Source organism: Hemicordylus capensis, chromosome 7, assembly GCF_027244095.1.
Source record: "Hemicordylus capensis ecotype Gifberg chromosome 7, rHemCap1.1.pri, whole genome shotgun sequence".
NCBI classification, from domain to species: domain Eukaryota; kingdom Metazoa; phylum Chordata; class Lepidosauria; order Squamata; family Cordylidae; genus Hemicordylus; species Hemicordylus capensis.
In genome coordinates, this window is record NC_069663.1 from 16482543 (window position 1) to 16501798 (window position 19256).

The following is a 19256-nucleotide window of genomic DNA, read 5'->3' on the forward strand; positions in this document are numbered from 1 at the left end:
GGCAGCAGGGGTAGAGGCTCATCTCCCCTGCCGATTTGAGCCACTGATCTCTCTCCCCACTCCTCTTTCCTGCTACATGGTATTAGACAGGAAGGTCTGGCCTGATCCAAGAGGAACCAACCTGGCCCATTTTCTGAATACGTTTGAAAAACCATCAAGAAAGCTTCATTAATAAGCTAAACTAATTTTACCTTACCTCTAAGTATCTGATGTGTCAAAATCCTCACTCTCCCAATCATGTTCTTGGATATCCCTTTGCTCCTCAAAACTAGTCACCCTTCCTGCCACCCTCCCCTCCCAGTGGAAGAAGGTCCTATTGCCACTATTGAACTATCAGTGAAATAATTGGAAAAATGATCTAAAAATATCCAATGGACTTCCAGAATTAGAGACAGACATACCTCAACATCAGGTGAAGGCATCACCTTAAGTATAGAACTTCTCCCATGGCTCTAATACAATGACCACCAGAGCTGCAGGCAAAGGTGAAGCCATAGTAATAATTCATACCTACGATTATAGCAATTCAGATGTACAAATCTAAGATGCTGTATATCAGCTGCCTTGAACTGCCATTTTGATGCAAGGTGAGTATATGTTTTCTTACACACACACACACACACTTATCTGCTCAGTCTCTGTTTCATACCAGTAATAGCTTATAAATTCTGCCTAACAAATGATCAGTGTTTGGGGTGATTAATTCTTCAAAGTCAGTCAAATCTTTAAGTTTCCCACCCTGTAACTGTAACTCTTTCTGAACTATTGAGCTGATCCGAGCTTGCTGAAACCAGAATGGTTGTTGAGTTGACTGCCCAGAGGAAACAGATTTGTCCAAAGCTAAACATTGGGCCAAACTTTGTAAAGAGAGAGTATACGTTTTCAAGTAAGATAAATACTTTTTGTTGTAAACCACCCAGAGACTTGCGTTTTGGGCGGTATATAAATGTGTTAAATAAAATAAATAAATAAATATTGCTCGATCATCCCAACTGTGGCATCAACAACAAAAAAGAGTCGAAGCATACACCATCATGTAACAACCGCCTCAGTTTATTATGTTCCACACTTTTTTTTTCAGTATTAAAAAAAGCAATACACCAAACTCAAAAGATCAGGGTGACAGGCAGTTGTGCTCCAGTTGGGTTCAAAGTTTCAATGACTATACAAAACACTGGAAAAAGAGCCACATGGGCAATTTGGCAATGACTTTGGCATTGGATGGCCAAAGGGAGAAAGCAAATGAAGGCTCTATTCTTGTTTATGGTAGGTACGAGTACAGACCACACTGCCCATCGTCAGAGTCTGAAAGAGAAACAAGTACAAGTAGGACTGTCGTTCCATTAAAAGGCATCTTAGTTCAGCAGAATGTGGATGTTTAGTCAGTTAGATCTATATATATTTACATACAAGGAAAAAACCAGAATGCTTTGATGATGATCTGTCAGCTAAGAGGCATTTCATCATAGAGAGGGGGATGCGTCCGAGGGCTCCTCCTCACGAACCAGGCTGGTGGGAAAGTGGAAACCCTAGATTCAAGTAGTAGACGTGCTCCCAATTTCGTGTTGCGAGAACCCAGAAAAGTACGGCTTGCAGCTGTGCCTAGCCCACATCAACCCCAGAACAGCCACTCTGGACCAAATCCGAGATCACCAGTCTGGGGTCAGTGTGAGCTGGATGCTATTGCAAGCTCCGCATTTCAGGGCTCAGACACACTGCTTGGATCTAGGGTTTTTGTGTTCCTGCCAGCCCAGATCATCATGAGAACATACTCTGAAAATTATTCAAAGTCATCCCATTGAAATTAAGAGAACAAGTGTTTCTTCAGGAGCAGTCAAAGGCAATGTCAGCTTGGCTTGATAGATAATTCCATGTGGGTCAAGTCAATATAACCAGACAATAGTACAAGTTATCTTCTTTCGATGAGGCTACTTTGAGTAATTTGCCTAATGTCAGCCCATTTTTAAAAAGTCAGTTTAACCAACTGACTGCCTCTTGTGGCTACAAGAGTGATTAGAGTAACTGTTCAGGGTTCCCACTTCACCAGAGTTGCCCATCAATTTGTCAGACTCTATTGGGTGCTACAGGGGTGGCCAGATAGTTTCCACGGGAGTGTGACTTTCCAGACCTTTCAGCTTGCTCAGGTTTCAGTAATCAGAAACATCCTTTCACCGTCTTACCAGAATTAGTTTCCCATCCTTCAGTTCTCGGACTAGCGAGGTTTCTTTGCCATCCCATTTCTGCACGTGAACAAGCTTCCCTCCATCCAGCGTCACAAGGGACTGAAGAAATAAATAAACAAATAAAACCAGTTGATAACTGCAGGATTCGTGGATTATAACAAAAAACGAGACATAAGAACAACCCTGTTGCACCTGGCCCAAGGCCGATCTAGCCCAGCATCCTGTTTCCCACAATGACCCACCAGTTGCCTCTGAGAAGCCCACAAGCAAGAGGGAAAGGTATGTCCCCTCCTGCTGTTGCTCCCCTGCAACTGGTACTTAAGAGGCAGAGGTGCTCTTGCCCCTGGACTTTGGGGCCAACGCCCAGGGCCTCCACAGTCCCAGGGGGCCCCCAAATCCTCTTTAGTATATCCTGGGTGGTTTGGTCACCCAGCGGAGTGTAATTTTTCTTAATTTGCACAGGAGGGGGGCCTCCAAAGGCCTTTAGGTCCAGGCTCCAAAATTACCTAGGTGCACTTCTGCTTAGAGGCATCTTGCTTCTGAGGCTGGAGGTGGCCTATAGCCACCAGACTAGTAGCCACTGATAGACCTGTCGTCCATGAATTAATCTAAGCTCCTTTTAAAGCCACCCAAGCTAGGGGCCATCAAATTCCATAGTGTGAAAAAGTTCTTCTTTTTGCTGCTCTTAAATTTCCTGGCAGTTTTACGGGATGACCAATTTTGCAATTTAAAAAAAAATCAGTGGTCTCCAGTGACTACTATCCTCTCATATTTACACTAGTCTCATATCCTCTCAGCCTGTCCTTTCGTATTTACACTAGTCATTTATGATTAGGGTTGCCATATTCTGGCTTTCCAAATCTTTTTGAAAGAAGAGAAAAGAGAGAGAAGAGAGGAGAGAAAAAAAGGCTGAAATCTGGGCAAATCTGGGTGGGCTAAGCAATCTGGGTGAAACCCATAATTTGAGGAGGCGTGATCACTCTATGATACATCAGTGCCTGAAAGAAAAAGAGAGAAAGAACCAACTCTATTTACAAAAGGCTTTCCTGGTGGTTAAGAGGCAATTTGTACTTGCCACAAGCATCCAGAAAAGTAGATATTTACAAGTTGGAGCTCGACTCCTACTTGAAGGCCAGCGGCCTCCTCTAATCTGAAGTGATTGCTCATGATTGCCAAGGGAGTGTCTGCTCATGAGGGCTTTCAAAGAAAAAGCGGTTGTGTTTGGCAGAACTGAAACCCCAAAGGGCAAGGCGAGGATGGACCTGCAACAGATTACAATGTATCCTCAGGCCCTGCTTTTGTTGGATGCTTCAGCCATCTGAAAAGGAATATTGTGTTTTAAGGTTTACAGAGGGGTTGGGAAGAGAAGTAGGGGAGAGAGGTGGCTTTTCCCCCTTTCTACCCCACCCCACAAAGCTTCTCCTGATCTGCTATAAAGCACTAAAGGGTTCACCCACAAACTTAAGCACTTTACTATTTACTAAGATCATTCACACAAAGACTGTGTTCTACGGTGTCCATTGTAGGCCATACAGATAGTGCAAGCCATTTCGCCTCTGGCTGGCTGCCAGCCAGCTGAAAGGCTATACTTTGAAGGTCAAGTACATAGCTTCTCAGTCGTTCACACATAGTCGCTTCCTAGGGGGGAGCCAGACAGATAGGTCCATTAGTCCTTGTTACATTTTAATAACAGGGCCGTCTCTCCAGTAAAGATTTTTAGTTGAGCACTCACTGGGCTCTTTGCAAATGAATTTACACTTGCCTGTGACCAGATCTGTAGTCTATTGACTTATGGGAGAATAAAGCAAGACGTACTATATTCACCTGAATAGAATAGAAGACCCCCTTAAAAAAAGAGAGGCTAGATACAGGCTATACCCTGTATAACCTCCTATTTACCCCAAATAAATAGGACTGTTAGAAATTGGGAGATCATCATATATTCAAAGTACTTGGGCGGGGGGGGGGGGACCTGGGATTGGATTCAGGTAAAAAGCAAACTGAGATTAAATCCAGACAAGACAGAAGTGCTCTTGGTCACATTGGAACACACAGGAACAGAGGAAGCTGCCATATACTGAGTCAGGCCATTGGTCTATCTAGCTCAGTATTGTCTTCACAGACTGGCTGTGGCTTCTCCAAGGTTGCAGGCAGGAATCTCTCTCAGCCCTATCTTGGAGAAGCCAGGGTGGTAATTTAGAAACTAGATGCTCTTCCCAGAGCGGCTCCATCCCCAGAGGGGAATATTTTACAGTGCTCACACTTCTAGTCTCCCATTCACATGCAACCAGGGTGGACCCTGCTTAGCTAAGGGGACAAGTCATGCTTGTTACCACAAGACCAGTTCTCCTCCAATAGGGGTAGGGCGATTCAACCAGCTCTGGATGGTGTTGTACTCCCCTTGAAAGAACAAGTGTGCACCCTGGACCCAACTCTGCTTTTGGATGCTCAAGTGGAGGCAGTGGCCAGGGGTGCCTTTGCACCACTTTGGCTAGTGCACCAGCTGTGTCCCTTTCTGGAGAAGGCAGATCTGGCCATGGTAATGCATGCCTTAGTCATGTCACAGCTGAACTACTGCAATGTGCTTCACATGGGGCTGCCCTTGAAGACTATTCAGAAACTTCAGTTGGTACAGAATGCAGTTTCCAGGGTTCTCTGGATATGCTCACCCTGAGCATATTACACCTATTTTGAAAGGGCTGCACTGGCTGCCAGTTTGTTTCCAGATCAATTCAAGGTGTTTGCGAGGGATTTAAAACTGGGCCTTCTGCACGCAAATGCTCTTCCACTGAATATTTCTTCCCAAGGAAAATATCTTGGAAGTGCTTACATGGCATCACCCATCCCAATGCAAACCAAGATGAATGCTGCTTAGCAAAGAGGACAGTTCATGCTGTCCTCCCCAGACCAGCTGGGCAGAACACCAAGCTAGATGGCATAAGGCAGCTGCTGCTGTTTCTAACATGAGCCATTAATTTCAATGGGCCTGTATCACAACCAACTTGCTTTGGTTACAACCCCTAGTTTGTAAGTGTTTTATGGCCTTGTCACAAGACAGATACTCTTGCCAGGCAGAGTATCAAGAGATTCCACCTGTGAGTTACCTTCAGCCTTAACCAGCTTTAAGAGTCATCAGAAGGCTTTGATACTGTGGGCTGTCATTTAAAACCACTTTAAAAACCAGTAACACAACATTTTACAGCTCATAAACTTAAAGCCATGGAGGTGGAATTGGTTTGCCCAAGATCTGATTAACAGCATACCTGAAGACAGGTTTCAGGCCCAAGAATCTGCTACTCCACATGAAGGTTTCGAGGGGTCAAATGTGATTTAAGGATCATCTGTTTAGGATCATCCAGCTCCGTACTGTCTACACCAGGGCTGCTCAACTTCGGCCCTTCTGCAGATGTTGGCCTACACAGGGGCGGAGCCACTATTGGGAGAACAGGTTCAAAGAACCCGGGCCGCGGCCACTCAGGGCCATGCCTTGTGGCTCCAGACATTCCCGCCATGTTTGATGTCAGATGCAGGAGGTGTGGCTTCACTCCCAAACAGGGCCGTGCCGCCCCGTTTGGGAGCAAAGCCACACCCCCTGCATCTGACGTATGACACGGGGGGCGTGGCTAAACACCCTGCGTCATATGTCAAACACAAGGGGCGGGGCTGGAAGAGCCACAGTGGTGGCAGAACCCAGGCCGCCATTTGGCTGCCTCTGCACCTGGGCCTACAATCCCCACAATCCTTGGTTATTGACTGCTGTGGCTGGGGGATTATGGGAACTGTAGTCCAAACAGCTGGAGGGCCATTGCTGAGCAGCTACAAAGTTGACTGGAGAAGCCGCTGCCAGTCTACACAGACTGGCAGCGGCTTCTCCGAGGTTGCAGGCAGGAGTCTCTCAGCCCTATCTATATATATATTTATACTGGTGTAAACCGCTTTGGGAACTTTTGTTGAAAAAGAGTACATAACTAACCGTCCTAGTTGTAAGAGAGCAATCAAAGGTATTGCCACCTGGCATATTACCCATCACTGCACCCGCCTCTGCTTTCAAGTCTGTTCTACACATGCAACAGAAGGACTATATTGCTGCAAGTGAAATGCACCTTTTTTGATCAGGTAACAGAACCACACATACACACACAAATCCGGGGACTAGGACAAGTTTGAGCTCAGCTCACTCCCTCAAGCAACTTTTCATGTAGGGGAGCAGTTAAAAAGAGGGAGTGGGGAGTGATCTCCTTCCTACCGTCAGCATGTTCCACTGCATTCCCCTCTGAGCTCTATCCTGGCATCAAACTAGAGGAGATGCCAACTGCAAGTTAGCACTAGTGTGTGTGTCCCCCACCCCACCCCGATCTCCAAAAATCAGCCATGCTGATTTCTTGCTCCTGGACTGGAGCAAGATTGTGGCAGGGACAGCTAAAGGTCACAACACACACCGTCCGGGTCACCCTCCCACTGCATTTATTTACACCACCACTGAGTAAATAAAACCAGAAAGTTCAGATAACTAATCTGACTACTTCCCTTTCACTCTAATCTTAATTGATAATTACCAACTCCCACCTCAAACGTTCACACATCCGTCATCCTGAACTGCGGTGGATGACATCACAAACTACCCTGTTGAGGGTGCAACTGTACTACAACTGTACTACAACTGTACTACAACTGTACTACAACTGTACTACAACTGTACTACAACTGTACTACAACTGTACTAAGTGTAGTCCAAATTGGTTAGCGACTTTGCATGCTAGCCCACTTGAGCCTCAGATGTTCATACATCCGCCATCTTGAATTAGGGTGGACGACATCACCACAAACAACACCGTTGTGGTGTCCCTACAACTGTACCCAATTTGATTCATATCTGTCAAGGCATTGCAAAGTTGATAGGGACACACACACGATCTCATAAGCTTACTTTCCTTAAGGAAAGTAGGGTTAAAGAAAGAAAGAGAGACCAAGACTGACAAATGCTAAGTTTGCAATAAATCTCTCTTCTGGCTTGACCCTCATGTTGCTCATCAGCCCCAGGCCAGTGGAATACAGCTGGCCAGGCTTTGGTTTTTCTGTTGCTGTATTGACATGCCAAGAGTAAGACACCAACACATCCACTTTCCAGCTTGCTAATAACAAGTGCCTCCAGCCCTCTGCCAAGCAGGACACTCAGCACCACACACACACACACACACACACACACACACACACACACACACACACACACACCTCTACCTCCACCCCACAGGTTTCATTTCTACTGCTGTTTGAGAAGTTAAGAAACAGCGCGGATCCTTTCTGAGCAGCAGGAGAGATCTCCCAGTGCCAGAAGATCCGCTTCCCTACGTCTTCTTTCTGTGTGCCAGAAAGATTGGAGGGAAGGGAGTGGATTGGAGGCAATCACAGATAATGGCTGTCCTAAATTCGTTGATCCCTGCTCAGAATGCATAGCCCATTTCAAGGCCGTTGAAATGTTATGGGGACCACCACTTAGAGATCTGGTCTATCCAGAAGAGAAACATCACAGCTACGCACCAGCCAAGAAGCTTCACCCATTTAGCTATATATTCCAGGCTGATAAACACATTCCAGATCAAATCGGGAGATATCGGCCATTTCATCCCTACTGCAAGAGCAAGCACGGCTTTAGGCACATCCTGTCCATAGAGATGTTACAGATAAGGGCTTATTTGTTCAGAAGAAAAGGCTTTTCAAGCGGAGCCATAAAGGACGCCACCTTTTACAAGCCATCAAGGAAGCAATTAAAGTTACCCAGCTTTGTATAAATAAAGAGTTCAGCAAGTGGTTGCCTACTCCCTGCTCCTTTGCCCAGGATTTCCCCAATACAGCCATCTTTCCTTGATGTTCCCCGATGCCAGACAGGCAACCACTTTTAGCATTGTGCTTAGTTTCAAGGCTGAAGTGGAGCAGGTTGGGAAGCCGAACCCGTTCACAGGATCTGGATTCAACAAGGCCTGGATTCAACAAGCTGAAGGTCCCTTTCCTTTCTGGCCTCAAACTGCAGAAAGAAGCTCTGTGTGGGCCAGGCCCGCTCAACTTTGCCCCTACCCCAGCTGTTTCTGGACTACAACTCCCATAATCCCCAGACACAGTGGCCAATAGCCAAGGATTATGGTAGGCCAACATCTGCAGGAGGGCTGAAGCTGAGCAGGCCTGGTGTTGGCCCATTCACATGTTATGTTGACTCATATGAGTGTACACAGGTGCAGTTAGACACTTACGTTAAAAGCAGGTTCAGAAGTACACTTCTTATCTGTACCAGCCCCTAAAGAACCCTGTATCCAGGTTAGCTTTTAAAATGGACACAGGTACAATCATTCACACAAACACATGTACAAGTGTACAGACAACAGTACACTCACACAGTATAATGTCTTAATGAGGCTTCTGTTGCATCTACCACAGCAGCAGGCAAATGCAAGGCTTTCCAGGAACACTTTTTGCCAAAGCCCACATGAAATTCTGGCTTGGGGAGGCAGGGTGTTACAAAATGGCAGCTTGGGCTGGAGGAACGAAGACAGAATGGCAGCTTGCATCAACGTTGAGGAGGACAAAAAGTCGGATTTTAGCTTCAAACCCCCTGATTTCTCAGAAAGTGTTGTCATGGTGGGTGTGGAGAGTAAGAGAAGATGTTTTGTGGAAGGAGGGACTGGAGAGAAATAATGGTAGAGAAAGTAAAGCCACTCCTGATCACTCAGTGGGAGAGAGATTAAAAATGGCAGGGCCATGCCACTCCCTCAACCAGCCACTCAGATTTGCAGTACTGGCTGGCAGGAAGGAAACATAGGAATCTGCCTTATATCGAATCAAACCATTGGTCCATCTAGCTCAGTATTGTCTACACCAGGGACTCTCAACGTTGGGTCCCTAGATGTTATTGGACTTCAACTCCCATAATCCCCAGGCCCAGTGGTCTTTGGCTGGGGATTATGGGAGTCGAAGTCCAATAATATCTGGGGACCCAACATTGAGAATCCCTGGTCTACACTGACTGGCAGCGACTTCCTCAGGATACCATGCATGATTTTCTCCCAGCCCTATCCTGGAGATGCCAGGGAGGCAACTTGGAACCTTCTGCATGCAAGCAAGCAGGTGATCTGCCCAGAGTGGTCCCATCCCCTAAGGCAGGCATCCCCAAACTGCGGCCCTCCAGATGTTGCTGAACAACGACTCCCAGCATCCCTAGACACAATTTTTTGTGGCTGGGTATGCTGGAAGTTGTAGTTCAGCAACATCTGGAGGGCCACAGTTTGGGGATGCCTGCCCTCCTAAGGGGAATAATTGCAGTGCTCACACATGTGGTCCCCCATTCAAATGTGAACCAGGGCAGACCCTGCTTAGCAGAGGGGACAATACATGCTTGCTGCCACAAGACCAGCTCTCCCCGCATAGCCATCTTTATGTAGATAGAGGCTTTGACATGATCTACCCTGCATGATCAAGATTATAGCCTGCATGGAAGCCCCCTGTACATCTCCAATGGGATATGTGCTGCAGAGGTCTCAATCTGCAGCCCTCCAGCTCTTGGACTACAACTCCCATCATCCCCTGTCACAGTGGCCAATCGTCAAGAATGAGGAGTGTTGTAAGTCGACAACAGCAGGAGGGCCAATGTGGCGCAGCCCTGCCTCTCCAACAGCCACTACTCATGACCAACCCATTCGTGGACCCCCGTCATCTCAGCAAGGGAGGCACCCCAGCTGCATCCACCAGAGCCCTACCTTGACATGCCGGTCATCCGCCGTCGTCTCATCAAATTCTTCTCCCAGTTTGAAGCTGACCACGGTGCTTTTGAACGTGCTCTGGGTTTTGATGGTGACCTTGTCCCCATCCACCTCAATGATGGTGGTGGGCTTGGTCAGGTTGGCAATCTGTCTGGTGGCGAAGCCCACTTCTGCAGGGAGACAGACAAGGAGAGCAGAAGCCACAGCGTAAGCAGAGCTACTTGGATCCAGCAAGGACAAATCATTAAACAGCAACGGTGGAACTTTAGGAGAATACCAGAATCTGCTTACAATAGCGGAAAACTAGGCTCAAGTTCCTCTTCCTCCCTTCTCTGGAGACCTTCAGCATTAAAACTGCACTAATCCTGCCTCCGCTGAAGCAAGACACAATTGTGAAGCAATTATGGACGCTGCTCACCCACTTCCCTTCTCTTTCCGCTCTACCCCAGATGCTGGCAGAGGTGGGTAGGGATAGCAAACAAGCCCCTCGGCCTTCATTTCCTACAATAATCAAGTTTAAATACGTGCAATTGAAAGAGGTTTATGTTGTTTACCCTGCCTTCATCTCCTGCCCTCCTCCATTGTCTCCCCAAGGTCAAAATGTAAACAGTAAACTCCTCCGGATAGGGATCTTTGATCGTAATAACACTAGTGCTGGAATAAAGATCAGTATTATTTGAAAAGTAAAATACTGAAGCTCTCCTCTGTCGTTGGACCCCACCCAGCAGTATTGCTGGATGGCACCCAACTCCCAAGCAGATTTGCATGAGCAAGATTTTTCCATTCAATGCAGAGGGATCACTGTGATTTATAGGGACCGTCATGCAGTGTTCCTTGTAACAGGGAACCCCAGATGCTGTTGACTACATATCCCATCGTACCTGGCTACAGGGGCTTCTGGGAGTTGTAGTCAACTCCCAGGAATTCACGTCACATGACGGCAGTGCTCCCTGTAATGTGTGCAATCAGATTGGAGAGCTGGTTCAAAATAACTTTCAAGTCCTTTTAAGTGTGCCTCTTTCAACTAGTTATGCCAGTGCAGTATCCCTGCTAACTGAGCAAAGAGGCACCTTTTAAAAGTGGTGATTCTCTTTATTGAGCAGGGGGAGAGCAACTGACCCTATCCAGCCCCAGCACAGTATCCCTCCAGTAGCTGATGCTGGTGTCTATCTTATGTCTATTTCTTATGGGAAGCCCTTTGGTGATAGGGAGCCATTTTTTAATTATAATAATAATTATTATTATTTACACTTTCTATCCTGCTCTTCCTCCAAGGAGCTCAGAGCGGTGTACTACATACTTAAGTTTCTCCTCACAACAACCCTGTGAAGTAGGCTAGGCTGAGAGAGAAGTGACTGGCCCAGAGTCACCCAGCTAGTATCATGGCTGAATGGGGATTTGAACTCGGGTCTCCCCAGCCCTAGTCCAGCAAAGTAGCACTGCTCTTTCAAATTTCTCCCATGTTGCCTTACTGTTCTTTTAGGAAAAAATTCTTGGCTGCATAGTACAAGTAGCTTCTTCCACGCTGCTACCCTTTCTGGTTTTGCCATCTCTACACAAATAATCTGCAACGTGGTAATCCTGGTGGGATACAAAAAAGCTACCAAAGACAGATTTTGGATTGCCCTGAAAAGCCAAGGAAGGAAGGAATAGCCTAATGACAGAAGCGTAAGTAAGTTTTTAGACCAAGACAACGTTTAATTCAAAGTCTAAAATTCAAATTTTGGGAGAATAGTCCATGAGGAAACAGAGTGGAGTGGGGTGGTGGTGCTCACTGTGATTGCTGACAAAGTCTATACCCCTGAAAGGACAAAGACTTCCAACTTATCATGCTTTTATTGTCCTGACCACCGAGTCTGTACTGGCCAAATCTGCAATGGTGCTTAAAAAAAGTTTTAAAGATACACATACTACAATGTCATTTTATCAATTTTGTCAAAGAATGGAAATGAAGATTGGCAGGAACATCCCCTAGAGATGACTACACAGAGTACAACCACTTGTTCATTGTTACCCTGACCCTAACCCAGGGCTGCCCACTTTTGGCCCTCCAACTGTTCTTGGACTACAACTCCCATAATCCCCAACCACAGTGGCCAATAGTCGGGGATTATGGAAGTTGTAGGCAGTGGTGCTCTTACCCCCAGAGGCCTCTAAATCTTCTTTGGTCTGTCTTGGGTGGTGTGGTCGCCACTGGCCCACACTGAGCCGGGTGACTGAGTGAGATGATGATGATGAGTATTTTGATTTCTATACCACCCTTCCAAAAATGGCTCAGGGCAGTTTACACAGAGAAATAATAAATAAATAAGATAAGATGGCTCCCTGTCCCCAAAGGGCTCATATTCTAAAATGAAATATAAGACAGACACCAGCAACAGTCACTGGAGGTACTGTGCTGGGGGTGGATAGGGCCAGTTACTCTCCCCCTGCTAAATAAAGAGAATCACCATGTTAAAAGGTGGGATGTAATAATCCTCTCTAATAAAAGGCTTGGTGTCCGTCCGTGGACAACCAATCGTCTGTCTGTGCCTCCCTCGGCTATTCTGGGCATGCGCGGAGCGCATGCCCAGAACAGGCCGAGGCAGAAACAGACACAGGGACCAGGCAGCCATCTTGGTTGCTTCGCCCGGCCGCAGAAAGGCCAGAAGCTGCCGCTGCGAAGCTGGGGAAGAGGCAGCGGGGGAAATTGACCCAGGCGGCGGCAGAGCCGCCGCCTCGGCCAGAGGAGAGAGGCCAGAACGGAGAGACTGAGACTGGCCCGGGGAGATGGAGAGCGGGGACGGAGCGGAGGCCGGCACGGAGGCGATCGCGAAGGGCCCGGCCACGGAGGCCGGCAGCGGCCCGTCCGGAGACCGCCCGGCCAGTGACTGGGTCTCTGGAGAAAGGGCAGGGAGGGAGGGAAAAATGGAGGAGGGAGCCCGCCGGGTGGCCGGGAAAGGAAGGCGAGCAGCGGAACTCTCCCCTACTAGCGCCCGTTATTTAAACGGGCTTGAAAACACTTGTAATAATAATAATGATGATGATGATGATGATGTGAGCCACCTCGAACAATAGTGTTCCTTGGGGGCAGGGTATGTATATATATAATTTTATTATTTATTTTATAAGGAGTTGGGAATACCCTCCTTTCTTCCTCAAATTCTATGTGAACTTCAGCATAGAAGTTCTATGGTGGGGAAACAAGACCTGCTCACTAAGTCATAGAAGTGAGTCAGGTGTGGCTTTTTCTGGCTGCAGGCACTCTCTGGAAAGGGCTGTTCAGAGGCCAGGGTGTTTGCCTAGTGGAGGCAGCAGATAAGAGCTCTCCAAAGCAGGATCTGGGAGAGCCCCAAATGCACGCCAGTGAATGGAGCGGGGAGAGGTTCTTGCCTCTGTTTCTTTCACTCCCTGCTAATCTGGTTGGCATTTCCACTCAATTGCTTGGAACGATTGCAGATGAGAACAACTGGGCCCCCGACAGAAGCACTGGCTATCAAGCCTGAAGGTCACACTCCAAACAACATGCGAAACTGCCTTCTGTAGTTGAGCCATTAGTCTGACAAGTGCAAATTAGTTTGCTGAGAGGGGTGTCCCCCTTCACCCATTCTGTTCAGTATATGTACAGTAGTGTACTCCTCGATACCCTGAATTTGAGGGGATCTATGTCCAGCTTCAGCCACCTAATGGCACAGCAGGAAATGCCTAGCAAGCATGAGGTTGCCAGTTCAAATCCCCGCTGGTGTGTTTCCCAGAATGTGGGAAACACTGATTATCGGGCAGCAGCGATATAGGAAGATGCTGAAAGGCATCATCTCAGACTGTGCGGGAGGAGGCAATGGTCAACCCCTCCTGTGTTCTACCAAAGACAACCACAGGGCTCTGTGGGCGCCAGGAGTCAATACCGACTTGACGGCACACTATGTCCAGGTTCACTTTTAAACACAGTCATTCATACAAAAACTTACAGATGTGAATAAACACCTGTACACACAAACCTATGCTGTACAATATCTGAAAATGACCAGGAGATGTTTTCCAGGGATCCCTGTCCAAAACTGGCCCTCTCCACCCTCAGCACAGCACCCTTCTCATGACTGTTGCTGGTGTCTGTCTTATGTTTCTTTTTAGATTGTGAGCCTTTTGGGGACAGGGAGCCATCTTATTTATTATTTCTCTATGTAAACCACTTTGGAAACTTGGGTTGAAAAGCAGTATATAAATATCTGTTGTTGTGGATCTGGCCCAGTGTTCCCTCCAAGGTATGAGCACCCTCACAAGTATTTTGATGTCCACTCAGTTCATTTAAGATCCCACACAGACTGACTCAGGAAGGCCCCCTTCTGAATGCATGTGCATACACATTGTCTTGATACTGCCACCCAGAACAAAACTCATTTGGCACACAGATTTTTTTAAAAATGAGAGAGAACACTAGTCTTGTCTATCCCTACCTGAAGATGCCAGGGCTTGAACCTGGGATTTTCTATGGTGCCAGGGGGACTGTGGAGTATTCCACTTTGGCCAAAGCTTCACACAGCCCCAATAGACAGTTAGGCAGGGAGCCACATTTAGGATTGGTGGGGGCTGGTCGCTTCAGCATGTTTAATAGTAGCAGCTCAGCAAGCCAGCTGCTGGCCAGACACCACATTACACAGGAGATGGGACTCTCCAGACATTCCCCCCCTGCCCGCCCAAAAACGAAATGAAGCCAAAGTGAGTTGCAGACCTGCTCCAAGCAGCAATGACATCTAAGGATTTATCAACACGTAACATAGGCAGCTGCCATATACTGAGTCAGATCCTTGGTCCATCTAGCTCAGTATTGTCAACCCAGACTGGCAGCGGCTTCTCCAAGGCTGCAGACAGGAGTCTCTCTCAGCCCTATCTTGGAGATACTTCCAGGGAGGGAACTTGGAACTTTCTGCATGCAGCTATTCTTCCCACAGCAGCCTCATCATCCCCTAATGGGAATATCTTACAGTCTCCCATCCAAATGCAAACCAGGGTGGACCCTGCTTAGCAAAGGCAACAATTCATGCTTGCTCCCACAAGACCAGCTCTCCTCCCATTAGGGGCTGTAAGCCATAGAGCACTTGCTTTAATTTAATTTATTTATTTAAAATATTTCTATGCCACCGAAACCTTGCGTCTCTGGGTGGTTTACAATTAAAATCATTTAACACATTAAATCAACCTTTGCAGGCAGAAGTTTTCAGGTTCAACCCCCAGCATCTCGACTGGACTGAGAAAGAGCCCCATCAGAAATCCTGAAGAGCTGCTGCCGGTCAGAGTAGACAAGCTTGGAGAATCTGACTAGAACCCCAAAGTCCAATCGGAGCCAGGTGCAAATTAGTGGCTCAGAAGCATGAACTTCCAGATGCAGGCGCAGCCAGGGCGCATCTGAGCACATGCACAACCCAGGAATCTGTCTTCCGCCCCAGAACCGAGTTCACACACAGAGATCCACTCCCGAGTCTCCTGCCCCCCGAGTTACTTTTGTCCCAGCAGCTCAGTTTAAGGCGGGCGGGGGGGGGGCACTTTTTCATTTTCGTTAATTGGACTAGACATCAGAAACCTCTGCAGACCACCAACTTCTAATGATCCCGGAGCTCTACCGGTCGAATGTGATCAGCCTTCTGCTCACCCCTACTGCAGGGAATACTCTCTGGGTGATGTGCAATAAATCCACACAGGGTCCTGCTCCAGGACCCCTGAGGGAGGGGGGCACTGCTGGCTGCAGGGACATTCACAGGACTTTTCCCGGGGGGGGGGCAAAGCCAGCAATCCAATACTGCCCCCCCACCCTGCAAGAAGTATGCTCCACTGAATGCCATGGAAACTGGTAGCTGCCTCCCCCCACACCCCCATGGCTGGCTGGGCCACACCTCACTCGTCCTCCCGCCCTCGAGAGCTGCAGCGGCCCATCCTCACGCCTTGCCCCAGGGACCACCACTCCATCCTCGCGACTACGCCCCAGCCCCTCCCGGCAAAGCCACGCGAGCTAACCGCTCCCTGCTGCAACAGAACGCTCGTGATTTGCAGACAGAGCTACAACGCGTTCTCCGCTAGATGGCCGACCAATGGTTGGACAGGCTCGGTAGAAAGAGGCAGCGTCACGCGTTCACACGATCAAAATCAGACCACCACACACCCCGCCCGCCCGCTGCTACTGGTCCGATGGAAGCTAGGCGGCGGGGGTGTCGGGAGATTAAATGCCGGTGCCCTCCCCTCACCGCCTCTGCAGCAAACCTCACCTGTGGCTACTGCCACCGTGACTTAAATCTTTCCGAGTTCAGCTTTTCCCTAGATCAGTTTTTATTAGCCTTGGGCGTCCCCAGATCGCTGTTGTTGGACTACAGCTCCCATCATCCCCCAGCCACAGAGACCATGGCTGGGAGTGGTAGTCCAACAATATCGGGGGGACCCCCGAGCTAAAGAGACCCTGATCTAGAACCAGCTCTCGATCGAGCCGTAGGATAACAAGATGGCATTGAACGGCACCCACGTGGCTGGCGGGGAGGCAGAAAAAAGCCGCAGAGGGAGAAAGGCGAGCGGGGAGGAACTCGGGAGGGAAGGAGAGGCGCCCTCGGAACTCCTGGCTCCGCGTTCCCAACGGCTGCATCCCAAAGCCTGCAAGCTGTTCCACCACGATGCGCCGAAAACATTGCGCCCGCCTTGGGAATGGGAAAATATGGTGGCGGTGGGTCGGATGCAACCCCCTTCTGGGCTGCGAGGTCAACCGGCTGCAAGGTCAGCCTTTATTGCTCAGCCCGACCGCAGCAGCAGGGCATGAAATAGCCCCGGCGGCGCAATGGCATGCAAAGAGATCTAAATCAAAATCAACCGCAAGCGCTGCCCGCCGGCTTTGGGCATCTGACGCGCCGCCCGCCTCGCCCCGGCGGCGCCTCACCGATCGCCTTCATGTAATCGTCGAAATTGCAGCTCTCCACCAGGTTCCAGACGCCCACGAAAGCCTCGGCCATGACGAGCCCCGGGGATGTACGTGCAGCCGCGTCGAGAGGAGGAGGAGGACGGAGGGAGGGAGACAGACCGCGCTCGCTTCTCTCTCCCCGTCTGGCTAAGCTGAGCGCTCTTTTGCAGACGCGCGGCCGGCCGCTTTAAATAGCAATCCCGCCCGATCACATGAGTGGAAAGAGCCAGCGATGAGTCTCTTCCAGTCACATTGCTGCCGCCGCCGCCAGGCTGCAGGTGGGGTTACCGACAGACTCGTCTTCGCAGGGGCGGCGACCCAGATTTCAGCCCCAAATGGTCTGCCTCTGCAGGGATGCCGTGTGTCCCTTCCTTTCAGCGTATGGGTAGGAGCAACCGATGACTCAGATCAAAGCAGTTCTGTCCACTGATGAGGAAGTAATTAATGAGGCCCAACTCCTTTCCCTTCTCCCTGCCTGCTCCTCTGTGGTTCGGGTGGTGGGCTGCAGACTCCAACGGTCCCATACTGGAGACATTAACAAGAACATTAGCCTTAACATTAGCATTAACGACAGGCATCAGTACTGGGCGAAGTTAGCATTCTTCAGGTATCAGAATCATGAACACCACGCAGGTGCTTGTCTGTGAAACCTGTTTTACTGGCTAACAACCCCTGCTAACTAGGCAAAGAGGCACCTTTTACCGTGGTGATTCTCTTTATTTAGCAGGGGGAGAGTAAATGGCCCTATCCACCCCCAGCACAGCATCCCTCCATTGACTGTTGCTGGTGTCTGTCATCTTTTTAGATTGTGAGCCCTTTGGGGACAGGGATCCAGCTTATTTGTTTGTTATTTCTCTGTGTAAACTGCCCTGAGCCGTTTTTGGAAGGGCAGTATAGAAATCAAATTAATAATAATAATAATAATAACAACAACAAGGCTCCTCTTTCTAGAAAATAAAATGATATCACCCAGTTTGGCTATTTTATTTATTTCACACACACACACACACACACACACACACACACACACACACACACACTGTCCAAAATGCAAGTCTCTGGGCGGTTTACAACAAAACAATAAAAACTACAAATAAGGAGATTAAAACATTACAGTATCTAATTAAAAGCCTAACCATGGTTATATCAATAAGCAGAGGAGAAGCAATCTGAGTTGTAACTTACACCGTAGTTTAAGTCTCCTGGTAGCAAGCATGACTTGTCCCCTTTGCTAAGCAGGGTCTGCCCTGGTTTGCATTTGAATGGGAGACTACGTGTGAGCTTGTATGTGAAACCTGTTTTTACAGGCTAACAAGGCTTTTCTAGGAAACAAAATGGCATCACACCCAGTTTGGCTAACCATGGTTATATCAATAAGCAGAGGAGAAGCCATCTGAGTTGTAACTTACACCGTAGTTTAAGTCTTGTGGTAGGAAGCATGACTTGTCCTCTTTGCTAAGCAGGGTCCACCCTGGTTGCATATGAATGGGAGACTACAGGTGTGAGCACAGTAAGATATTCCCCTCAGGGGATGCAGTCACTCTGGGAAGAGCATCTAGGTTCCAAGTTCCCTCCCTGGCAGCATCTCCAAGATAGGGCTGAGAGAGACTCCTGCCTGCAACCTTGGAGAAGCTGCTGCCCTGGGTAGACAATACTGAGCTCGATGGACCTATGGTCTGACTCAGTATATGGCAGCTTCCTATGTTCCTAAGCTGAAAGTGATAAAAACACATTCAGCACTCAGGCTTCCAACCCAATTACTCCCACCCGCGTATGCCCTGCCTCATGTCCCTTATTCAGGCAGTAGGATGCTGGCAGCTCTAGCTGAAGCTGCCAGCCCAGAATGGAAATGGTCACAGTTTTCCAAACAGGGGCTACCACTGTGGCAAAAAACCTTGATTGTGTGAGCCATTTCCGACCCAACCATCCTGTCTTTCACACCATCCTGTGTTTTAGTCTATGCTGGGCGGGCCCTTTAAGAGGAAACCAAAGCCCCGCCCCCTGAAGAGCTTGGTAGGGAGAGTGCTGGAAAGGGCTTTGAATGAAGGAAGGAAGCTTTATTTTGATATCTGACCAGAAGGAAAACTATAAACAAAAACAAATGCTAACAGATACTTGTATACAAATCAACCCAAAGAAGTGACACTGAAAACAAAGTAACTTTTGCAACAGAACAACAGTGGAAGAGAGAGCTGGTCTTGTGGTAGCAAGCATGACTTGTCCCCTGGTCACATATGAATGGGAGACTTGATGTGTGAGCACTGTAAGATATATTCCCCTCAAGGGATGGAGCCGCTCTGGGAAGCGCAGAAGGTTCCCAGTTCCCTCCCTGGCAGCATCTCCAAGATAGGGCTGAGGGAGATTCCTGCCTGCAACCTTGGAGAAGCCGCTGCCTGTCTGTGAAAGACAATA

The 19256-nt window shown here is 48.4% G+C and overlaps 1 protein-coding gene across 1 annotated transcript; it reads right to left on the reverse strand.

Annotated features, from left to right (window-relative positions):
• Window positions 1–1032: 1032 nt before the first annotated feature.
• Window positions 1033–17031, reverse strand: FABP3 (fatty acid binding protein 3). Its single transcript, XM_053267280.1, has 4 exons — window positions 16824–17031; window positions 9929–10101; window positions 2181–2282; window positions 1033–1305 (listed from the first exon to the last, which is right to left on the reverse strand). Exons 1-4 carry the CDS (start codon window positions 16894–16896, stop codon window positions 1252–1254), a joined length of 402 nt encoding a protein of 133 aa, XP_053123255.1. The 5' UTR covers window positions 16897–17031; the 3' UTR covers window positions 1033–1251.
• Window positions 17032–19256: the final 2225 nt, after the last annotated feature.

Excerpts from the sequence above, each read along its gene's own strand:
- FABP3 (XM_053267280.1), bottom strand. The coding sequence starts at position 16,896 with ATGGCCGAGGCTTTCGTGGGCGTCTGGAACCTGGTGGAGAGCTGCAAT. Across the intron at positions 2,283-9,928 it reads CGGATGACCGGCATGTCAAG|TCCCTTGTGACGCTGGATGG; the intron begins GTAGGGCTCTGG and ends TTATTTCTTCAG. Across the intron at positions 1,306-2,180 it reads AGGATGGGAAACTAATTCTG|ACTCTGACGATGGGCAGTGT; the intron begins GTAAGACGGTGA and ends TTTCTCTTTCAG.